Source organism: Leguminivora glycinivorella, chromosome 23, assembly GCF_023078275.1.
Source record: "Leguminivora glycinivorella isolate SPB_JAAS2020 chromosome 23, LegGlyc_1.1, whole genome shotgun sequence".
Classification (NCBI taxonomy): domain Eukaryota; kingdom Metazoa; phylum Arthropoda; class Insecta; order Lepidoptera; family Tortricidae; genus Leguminivora; species Leguminivora glycinivorella.
In genome coordinates, this window is record NC_062993.1 from 3,317,499 (window position 1) to 3,328,936 (window position 11,438).

General features: G+C 37.1%; 1 protein-coding gene across 1 annotated transcript; it reads left to right on the forward strand.

Annotated features, from left to right (window-relative positions):
- Positions 1-7,957: 7,957 nt before the first annotated feature.
- Positions 7,958-11,214, forward strand: LOC125238234 (ankyrin repeat domain-containing protein EMB506, chloroplastic). The gene is made up of 8 exons (XM_048145508.1): positions 7,958-8,145; positions 8,544-8,927; positions 9,028-9,160; positions 9,374-9,464; positions 9,715-9,863; positions 10,262-10,400; positions 10,668-10,788; positions 10,997-11,214. Exons 1-8 carry the CDS (start codon positions 7,958-7,960, stop codon positions 11,115-11,117), a joined length of 1,326 nt encoding a protein of 441 aa, XP_048001465.1. The 3' UTR covers positions 11,118-11,214.
- Positions 11,215-11,438: the final 224 nt, after the last annotated feature.

The window sequence follows — 11,438 nt, forward strand, 5'->3', positions numbered from 1 at the left end:
AACGGCGTATGCGGCTGAACTTAATTTGCTTGCTAGTTTCTTTATATGAGGACTCCATTGTAGATTTTTGTCCAATGTTAAACCAAGAAACAGTGTTGTATCTACCATCTCTAAGCATTCATTATTCAAAAGTATTTTTGTATCGATTGGTTTAACATTCGGCAGAGAAAATCGAATACATTTGGTTTTCTTAGAATTAAGAAGTAAATTGTTGACAGTAAACCACTGCAGTACATCAGCTAACGTGCTATTAATTACATTGTAATCCGTAGATTTTCGGTCAACATTAAAAAGCAGTGATGTATCATCAGCAAAAAGTACTATTTCACAAAAGTTTTTCACTATACATGGCAAATCATTTATATAAACCAAAAACAGGAATGGACCTAACATTGAGCCTTGTGGCACTCCTAATTGGACTACAGTCCCGCTAGAGCGAGTTTTGTTAACAACTACTGTTTGTGTTCTATTGCTAAGGTAAGAAGACATAAAGTTTAGGGCATTTATAGACAAACCATAGTGTTCTAATTTCAAAATGAGCGTTCCATGATCCACACAATCAAAGGCTTTTGAAAGATCACAAAATATGCCAATTGCATCACAAGAATTTTCCCAACTCTTGTGCGCCTAGTGTTGGAATCGCCTGCTTGTGCTATCTGGAGACACTGGGATGGTGTACATATGGAATCCAGAGGCCAAGTGTATAATTTATTATAGTTTTAGTTTTTTTTTTTTTTTTAGATGTAATAAATAATATGTAAATGTAACTAACATAGGTTTAAGGGAATGTACACTAACACTATGGATTTTTTCCGAAATAAAAATTATTGAATTGAATTGAATTGAATTGAATAAATATGATTTAATATTAAGGTCTTGGCAGAATATCAGCGATGTGGCTTGCCTCATCATAATGCTGAGCCAGGGCCTGTTCTCTGCCACGACACATGGTTTTGAAAATTTGTATTCTTTTAAAAATGTAACTAAGTAATTAGCTTTTAATTTATTTTTTAAGATGCATGCCTTTTATCTTTTGTTTTATCTACCATGTATGTTGTGGGAATGAATAAAGTTCTTATCTATCTATCTATCTATCTATATGTTCGAAACACGAAATTTCTAATTGTTATCTCTACTCCACCTAATTGTTATATAACCTGTGTTATGCCCATAGGTATTCTAATAAATTTGCCCCCAAGTTATGCCGCTTTGTGCCTACCACAATACCTGAATACTGGACATAACTTGGGGCATATTATATTCGCAGATCCCTTGCCAAAAGCACATAGCAGCAAATATATGTGTAGCACGTGTTTGTGACCCGCATTTACTAATAGTATTTTATACAATCGTGATATAATACAGAGCTTTTCAGTCGAGTACCATGTTTAGGCCACGAAGCTTGCTGAGTGGCCTAATAGTACGGTACGAGTGTGAAAAGCTTAATTATATCACTATTGTATACAATACTTTTTCTATGAGTCATTATCTTCATCATGAAGGGGTGAAAAATATCATCATTCAAGTTAAAATTAATGTTAATGGCGTCATTCACCGTTGACAGCGGTAAGAGCGTGCGACTTTCGATCTGGAGGTCGCGGGTTCGATACCCGGCTCGTACCAATGAGTTTTTCGGAAATTTAGGTATGTGCGAAATGTCATTTGATATTTGCCAGTCGCTTTTCGGTGAAGGAAAACATCGTAACGAAACTGGACTAATTCCAATACGGCCTAGTTAGCAAGGCCTGCAATGTCAGATGGCAGTCGCTTTCGAAAAACTAGTGCCTACGCCAAATCTTGGGAGTAGTTGTCAAAGCGGACCCCGGGCTTCCATGAGCCATGGAAAATGCCGGGATAACGCAAGGAGGATGATGAGGATAATGAGTATTGCTGCCGGATCTTGGGATAGTGAGGCTGCTGGGAACTGAGGACCGGGTCCTATGCGTACTTTTCATGAAATAAATAAATTTAAGTTGTGATTTGCATGTAAGATTGTAAACTTGCCATACGATAAATAATAATGAAGAGGTAATAGACTCAAAACGCCACGCTGCCCAGTGCAACCATTATTGCGTTTTGGCATTTGTTTACGAAAATTTTCTAAGCTACTGTACCTCTATAAATTCAGACAGAATAAAATTGACCTTTGTTATGTAACAATACTTTCCCCTCACTAGCACGGAAACACGTGTTTTGTCCTTTAATATCAGCGGGTAAAAACGCATTTTATCCACTAGTGGGTAAAGTAATTTGACCTTGAATATAGTAAAATTAACTGTTTTAAAATCTGTAAAAGTAGGTGAATCTAGTAATAAAGATGATTTACGACCCGTGGAACTACTAAACTAAAATTCACAATCCTGCGAACTAAATTGACAAATGACTGACAGATGAAATGTTACCAGGAACAGTGAAATAAAAATAGTGAAGGGTATATGTCGATAATGATATATCGACAAGTTGTAAAGTACAAATAACACACTAGTTTAAATAAAAAATACGTATGTTACTTTTAAATAAAAGGTAAAAATTTTGGTCTGTTCGGTTTTCGAGGTAGTGGATGGATAAAATGCGTTTTTACCCACTAGTTTTATAGCATAAAAAGGTATCCGAACCAGTAGGTAAAAAAAAAATGTTGTCCGACGATAACTAGTCTTTATTAAAAAATATTATTCATTCCCAGGCTCCGTTATTTCGTCATCTTCATCATCATCATCAGTTACATTTATAATAAAACGATCCGAGACATTGTCCACTAAATGGTCGAGTTGTAACATTTTGTCCTCGGTTTTTATTATGTGATTTACACAATCTTTCCATCTTTCGGCTGTAATGGCTGTAATTTCTCAATATACCCACTTTTTTTCTTAAAAAGATTGACCATATTGTTGGGACTATTAAAAAAAACACAATAATTGTAATAATTCATTTGTAAAGATTCAATAAACTATCATAATATATATATATAAATTTCATTTACATTCTTGCTGGTTTGAAATTAACATTTTATATCTAATTAGGGGTCTACAGACCTTTTGATCTGTCGAAATCACAGAAAAAGTTGGTATATTGATTAAAAGATCAAATTGCCAATTCGATTGTCCCGTCTGGGTGCACCTTAAATCTACGATGTAATAATAATTTTAATATCGATAAGAACGACACTGGCCAAACTGTGGCAACATTTGTTCACAGTTACTTGTCAATTTGGTCCGTAGGATTATGGATTTTAGTTTAGAAGCAGTGATAAGCGCATTTTTTGCGTTGTAGTTTCCTCGCTATAGTGAGGGGAAAAGTTTTGTGTTACACTCGGGCGCAAATGTAATAGGTACTTCTCGTGTGTTAAAATACAGCTTTGCCCCCCTTGTATAAAAAATAACTATTAAATTTGATTAAGACGAATACCGATGTCGAGCTTTAGGCACTGGTCCTACCAAAAACGAGTAAGCTAACAGCTATCTCTTTTGGTTGGACCAGTGCCATAGTGCAACATTAACTTTACTATTATAGAAAACTTACCCCATGTTACTGTGCGATATATGAGATCGCCTTTACATCTGTCAACATTCCAACTGCATATAACAATTATCGTAACAAAATAAGCCCTGCCTGTGTGGTGACGGGTTAAGAATTTCACCACCCCCTTTCTTCCCGTGGGTGTCGTAGAAGGCGACTGTGGGATATGGGTTAAATTGTGGCGTAGGCGAGAGGCTGGCAACCTGTCACAGCAATGTCACAGTTTCGTTTTCTTTCAACCCCTTATTTTCCAAAAGTGGCACTGAAGCTTTAGTAGTTTCATGTGTTCTGCCTACCCCTTTATGGAATACAGGCGTGATTGTATGTATATATGTAAAATAAGCCCGAAGGCAACCCGGAAAATCAAATATCCCAGACATTTTTTCTAATATTATTCTTACTTCTAATAAAACAGTAAAATCTACTGGTCATTTCAATCTACTGCAGCCTCAGGGCAGCGTAGTTTTTAATTTAACTATTCCTTTTACCCATTTCTATTCACAAATACTTTTAAGTTCAAACTAGCTTGAACTATCTGCATAGATTCACAGCGAGTGAACTTCGATCTAACGTCGTCCAGGCAACCGATACTGAGCTGTACTGTATTAGTTTATGTTCTTCTTGTTCGACAAAACGGTACAAATGTTTCGCTGAAGCGGTCTTGTTGTGAATAAATTGGTTCGTTGTTCTGTTTGAAATTTACGCGAATTAATCTGTTAGTTTGAAGAATAGGTAAGTAATAGTGAGTTGTGAAAGTTTAATTATTATTTCCTTTATTCATCTCTCGTCTTAAGTTAGGTTGTTTACCTCTATAATATGAATATAAAAGTAAATTACAAAAAAACACATACAAAACAATATGAAAAATATTATAAACACATTATTAAAAAACCTAACCTAGGGTGCCGCCAGCAGCGGGGCAGGGCTCAAGCTGCCGGTGGTTAGGGCTGCAGAGATAGGAACAGGCGGACTATCCGCGCCGTGTCCAAGATCACCGCCTTCTGCATCTGACCCTTGATCCAACCACCTAGCGAAAGTCTCTCAAGATGTTGGTCGAGACTCTTCGCTATGAGACCGTTCGCGGAAACAACTATCGGGACAATGATCGTTGAATCAACATCCCACATGGCGGTTATCTCGTGAGCCAAGTCTAGGTACTTACTGGACTTGTCCTTCTCGGCTTTCACGAGATTCTCATCATGGGCAATGGTGATGTCAACGAGCACGATCGATCTATTATCACAATTTCATTATTATTATTAGCATGTATTGTGTGTGTGCTGGTGACCTAGCGGTATTAAAAACATGCATATGCAGCAAGAAAGTGCATAATTGTGGAATGAAATGTTTCATTTCATTTCATTTTCATTTTGCACTAAAGAAAAAGCAATCAAGCCCAACTGGTGGCGAAGCCAGAAATCAAACTCCGGTCTCCAGCTATCGCGGCTGACGTGCTAAACTGCTATACCACCCCGACCGCCGAGGTACCCGTCGAAATTTCTCTAGTGTATGTTATCTCTGAAGGCTAGGCGCCTTTGACCAACTCTAAGGGCGAGCAATGTGTGCTTGCACCTCCTATATCAATCCTTTTGCAGGATTACGATATAGCGAGAGAGATGATGCTGCCATCTATCGACGTAGGGAACAAATCAAATAATTTTATTAAATATTTTTTATTTGTTTTTTAGTAGTGGGTAACACAAATAGATACCATACACTAAAGAAAAAGCGATCAAGTCCACTGGTGGCGAACTCTGAAAAATCAGTAAGGTGCATTAGGGTAATTCCGAATGACAGAAAAGGGAAGCTTGATATGATGGAAATAATGGTGATTTTTATGCGACTTTCCTAATTAGACGACTTTCGGAATTACCCTAATGCACCTTAGAAGTATGAAAGAAGTCCTAAAAAGTTGTCTTCCACTCAATCTGAAAAAGAAAGTAATAGACTCTTGCCTACTCCCAACTATGACGTATGGTAGTCAAACATGGAAATATACCGAAGATGTAAAAAACAAAATTAGGACGTGTCAGAGAGCTATAGAACGTAATTTATTGAAAATAAAAAAACTGAGGGATAGGATAAGACACAGCAATATCAGAGCAAAGACCAAAGTAATAGACGCTTTGGAATACTGTTTAAAATCCAAATGGAAATGGGCTGGCCATGTTGCTAGAATGCACCACAAAAGATGGACAAAGGTGGCCACGCTGTGGAAAGGACCAGATGGCAAGAAACGACCAGGCAAACCCAATGCCAGATGGTCAGATGAACTACGGGAAACAGACCAAGATTGGCCCAATACTGCGCAAGACAGGAATAGATGGCAAGAGCTGGAGGAGGCCTTTACCCGAAAGGGGTCCTAAGCAAATATTTAGGCTATAGAAAAAAAAAAACAATAGTACCTAACTTACAACTTTTTTCTCATTTTTTAAATATTTTTGTATCGCTTTGGTTATGGAATAAATGGGCTTTTTATTTTATTTATTTATTATTTACCTTAGAAGTAATTATAATCTGACTAACCTTAAATATTTGGCTGATCTTCTTCATGAATAATAATAAACTAGTATGTGTATTTGTATCAACCTCAACACTTCACGTGTATACAATCACCATTAAAAGATCCATACTATTGAAATATTTATCTCAATTAGACTAAAATCGCTTATTCACTTGATCATGATCACAACATAATCACAACTTCAAATATTTGACGTATTGTGACAGAAGCAAAACGTTATCTACTTTTTTCTTTATAACATATCCTTCACGAAGTTCAAACACCCTATCAGTTAGGTAGAATTTACACCACAATTTTAATAGCCATAGGCTATTTTGAATTTTAAGTTAGTTAATTTGTCTTTCCCATCACGGAAGAATGGTGTTCCGGACCTTTGGTAGGCGTGCGCGGGGCCGAAGCCAGCGCGTAGAGGCGCTTTTGACATTTTAATAAACTGTAAGTGGCACACGAGGTTAGTAAGTTTATTGTTATTAGTTTTCAATTATATTAACTAGAGCTCTAAGGTTTGTAGTAATAATAACTCCGATGGACTTTTGCCTGCAATAAATGTTTTTTTTTAATACGGTATAATCTAATCTGGTTAGCTTATAAATAATTTATTTACATGTACATATTTACATAATTATATAAAAATAAGACCAAACTTAAAAGCCCTTTCAGCCCTTTGAGGCATTTTACCAAGGATGTTGATGGTTAAGTAATGGCCCTTACTATTTATTCATGTTCTCCTCCGCAATTCGTAATCTGCAAAAACATTTTCACTTGTATCAAAGAGGATAGAGTATTATAGAGAGTTAATGTCAAAGTAAAAGTGTAACCACAGTGCATAGACTGCCATCTCTCGACAAACTTTTGAACCTCCGTTTTGACCATTTTGGCCCATATTCTTAGCTTGATATGCGTTAAAATGTCAAATATTAATATTAACGCCATCTAGCCGAGAGTCCCCCAAAGGTGTATCGCCATCTTGGTCACCGTACCTTTTTTGAGGTACGTTTTTTCTTAGACTTTATCTGTAGACTATTCGGAGTTACATATGTCTTTGCTTCTATAGCTTGTGTGCTGTCCTACACCTGCTATATCGCATGAGTATGGTTTTCGTCCACAATCCGCCTCCATGGCTGAAGGCAAATCGTCTGAGTCCCACAACGGATGCGTGCGGAAAGTTGCACTGTTTGATATGCGGCGAGCAACTCGTTATTGACAAAGTTTGCTGCTGGCGTAGGTTTTTAAGTACATTACGATATAAGTGCGGAAAAGAGCAAGCTCGAAACGAGTGGCGATAAATTAAAACACGACCGAAGCTAGCTACGATACGCTCCTCTACTCGTTTTCTTTCACATGACTACTAATGCCAAATAAATAAAATCTTTGAATCTTTGCCATATGTTTGCTTTAGAAGCTTTTATTTAATACACTTACTGCCTTCTTGAAAGAATAGCACATTACAATACAAGTGCGTAAAAAAGGAAGTTCGAAACGAGTGGCGATAAATTAAAACACGACCGAAGGGAGTGTTTTAAATCGACACGAGTAACAAATTTCCTTTTTGCACGTGTATCGTACGACGTTTTTCAGTACAGGCCCCGTAGCCGAATGGCATTTCTCCGACGCCAAACGAAAGCGATACGCCGCTGGCTCTGTCGCGCCAATACGCAAGCGCGATAGAGATAGATATCTACTAGCGCTTCGTTTCGTGAGCGTTTCGTGAGCGATTGTGCCATTCGGCTAGCCACCCTGATGGCCCTCCGAAGTTTTGACTTAACATTGAACCACTTCTCGCACTAGTGCGTAAAAAGAACACCATCTGTATCGAAAAAGACGTAATGTACCTATCCCACTCGATACGAGAGAAAACTCACTATTTTTACGTTCAATATTTAGACTGATACTAAACTAAAATGATTATTTGCAGTCATGGACCTCCAAGCATACTTAATAAAGAAGTTTGCAACCTGGCAACCCCCACCACCGATAGTGGAAGGAAGAACCAAGCGCGACGTCACTTTGAGATGGACTACGGAACCCTTTGACTTTCTGGATGGAGACCTCCTGTTTTGGGTTCAGAAGAAAGAGAAGATACCGCCTTGGGTAATGGTATACAGGTAAATAAGATATTCTAAACGATCAATTATATTTATGTTTCTTCTAGGATAAATAATATTTCTTCTAAGCAATATGTTATGTGATGTAATCTTGTTATGTTGGTGAACAATAAAGAATATTTGTATTGTATTGTATTGTATTGTATTGTATTGTATGTTTTAATGATATAAAAGAAGAAAATAAATGGATTGTTTTATTTCAACACTTTTGTGCAACACATATAAGAGTTGTCTTTTCTTTTTTTGGGTCATAAATAATGAGCTTAATTTCGTTACATCTGGATAAACCACCATCGATGTATTTTAGTATTTAACATTATTATGGATATTTCACCTTTTCGAAACTGAATGAAATCCGTGTTTAAAAAAATCTTTAATAAAGATATCTCATTTTTCAGCGGTGGCAAGACATCAAGAACTATTGACAATCTGGCACCGAGACACCCACACAAATTTCGCATTAAAGTTATTTTGAAAGCAACTGCAGTAGCAACCCTAGCCCAGAAAGCTCTTGATCATTTTGGAAACGATAAAGCTGTTCACGAATACTTTGACAATTTAACTGATGATAAAGAAACTAAAGAGAATACCATAGAAACTCACAATAAAAACATAGAAACTAAAAATAATAAGACCCCAGAAAATAATTTAGACATTGATACAAATAAGCCGGAAACTAAAGGCAGTGGTGATGTTTATGAAGAAAAAGATGACGAAGAATTTAGAATAAACAATATTGGTGCCACTGGAGATACAAGTAACAAAGAAAATACTCAAATCTGGTGAGTAATTTAAGAATAAGATATTTTTAACATATTTTTACAAGATCATAATATTATCAATAGAGAATAGAGTAAATAAATAAGAACAACTAATGGACAGTTCACAGATTGAGATTACAAGTAAGAAGTGGCTAGAGTCGCAATGGTCTGAAGAGACCAGTACGAGCACTGATACAGACGGTACTTCCGTTGTTTGTTTCTGCATGGCTGTCCGCTGTGGTTACCTTAAACAGGTACCTAAATATCATTCTGTTTCAAAATTCTACTGTCGGTAAAAGTCTATTATTGATGAAACATACAAAGTATTCATGCAATTTTGAGATCTCTAGGAGCCAAAAGTTTTTTGTAAATTCCTTCCTCGAAAAATAATAATTACCTAAATACTTTATGCGTCGCTGATTGATATTTTGTTGATATAAGGCTGAAGGTTTTTTGCATTTATTTAGGTTCAAGCTATGCTAGAAGAAAGACCTGATCTGATTGAGATTGTCAACTTCAGTAACGGTTTTACTCCTCTTGCTACTGCTGTTCGGAAAGGTAAATAATGACATTACTAGTTTATGGAATGCCAAAAGTAATCAGTTTGTCAAAAACGATCATTATGAAAACATGGATCCTCAAATCTATCCCCAAAATTATTTTGTCTACCGAATGGGTTCAGTAGTTTAAGTTTCATCTGAAATAATTTCAAAATAATCAAAGTTTTTTTTTTTTATATTTCAAATCACTAAAACGCTTTCTCTATTTTCAATCATCTTTACTCTTTTCAACTGTTTTTTTTTTTCAGGGGACATAAACACCGTCAAATTCCTACTGACAGCTGGAGCTAACGTGAACCAGCCATCATCTAGCAGCCAGTCACCGTTGCACTTGGCTACGCTCGGCGGTCAAATCCCACTGGTTGACTTGCTTCTGGATCATGGAGCTGATTTTCAGGTTGGAAGTTAAAAAACTTGGAAAACATCTCTTAAAATTTAATAAACAAACTGTCTTAACAACAACACGGGAGTTCCTTGCGCACACTCTTAGAGCGCAGGTGGTTCAAGCCGCAGATCATAACAATGAGCTTTTCGAAACCTATGTACGAATTATCCATTGATATCTGCCAGTTGCTTTTTGGTGAAGGAAAAAATCGTGAGGAACCTTCCCCTGGGTAGGTATGAAAGATCAGATGGCAGTCGACCTCGTAAAAAATGTGACAATCTAAATATAAAGATGGTGCTAATCCTTCTTTTGTCTGTGCTTAGGGTCGATGTAGATGGACTGCAACCCAACTGCACACCAACTACAATGTTAGCGTTCAGTTTTACATACAATTCATAACTTATTTCCAGGCGCGCGATCTCAATGGTCTTCGTGTAGAACATTATGCAGTAGACGCTGGTAGTCCGGAGATACTTACCCATATTCTTCGACGTGGCGGTGACTTGACCGTGAAGGATAATAATGGGTGGACTCCTCTGTTCAGGGCTGGTAAACATTCATGTTAATATCGTAAAGCTTCCTAAATATTTTTCAATTCAATGTGAGGTGTGGCTTTACAACAGTTATTTTTTCTATGGTTTCTATGTTTGAGAAATAAGTCCCATGGAGAGTCACTTCTCAAGAGCTGTAGCCGAAATTTGAGTTAACATTTTACATTAAGGTTAACTCGTGAGCTATGTATCAGTGCGAGGGAGATGGACTACCATCGAGTTCCCGCAGTTGGTAAACATTGATAAATGATACATTTTTGCACAGTGACGCAAGGAGCTTCGACGGAGCTGATCGAACTCCTGGTCCTATCTGGAAGCGATTTAAACACAGCCGACTACGCTGGACTGGGATTGCCTTCCGCCGCAAGACTCCTTCATAATCGACAGTAAGTTCTACAATAGACAAGATACTTAAGGAAACATCATGGCTTTGTTAATTTTGCCAAATAGTCAATCTAACTACAGGATGAGTGATTATGTTGAATTTTCACACCAATCTTTTGGTGTTGTGTAAACCTGGGAGTCACCCATTCAGTTTCAGTTGAATCTGTCTTTCAGAGTTGTTATAGATCACATCGGATATTTTTATTGCAGCGGTCGCGACCGAGACTCGATCCTGCGACTAATCGACTCCCAATATCCCCACGAGCAAGCCGTTGCCAACTTTACTCGCCTCACTAAGAAGATATCGAGCTTGCACACTATCCTAAAATGACGTCCATTTTGTACAAAACCTAGGAGTAATACACCTCTTTTTATAACTAGTCCTACTAGTCCTATTGAAGAACAAAGTAATCAAACTATATGTTCATCAGAAGACCGTCCAATTTGTATTAACTCTGATAATGATACACCTCTGGTAACTCCTAGAAAAGAAGTAGAAGTACTCATTGAACAGACTGAATCAACTGACCTGTCTTATACTAAGCTTAGACAAAGCACAGCTCTTATTACTACTAGTCCTATTGATCAGAATAGGTTTTCATCAGAAGACCATCCAATTTGTATTAACTCCGATAGTAAAGCGCCTCTCATA

Bases quoted from the DNA above. Each gene is read 5' to 3' on its own strand.
- LOC125238234 (XM_048145508.1), top strand. From the start codon at position 7,958: ATGGACCTCCAAGCATACTTAATAAAGAAGTTTGCAACCTGGCAACCC. The intron at 10,401-10,667 runs GTAAACATTCAT...ATTTTTGCACAG, and splicing joins GACTCCTCTGTTCAGGGCTG to TGACGCAAGGAGCTTCGACG. The intron at 10,789-10,996 runs GTAAGTTCTACA...TTTTTATTGCAG, and splicing joins AGACTCCTTCATAATCGACA to CGGTCGCGACCGAGACTCGA.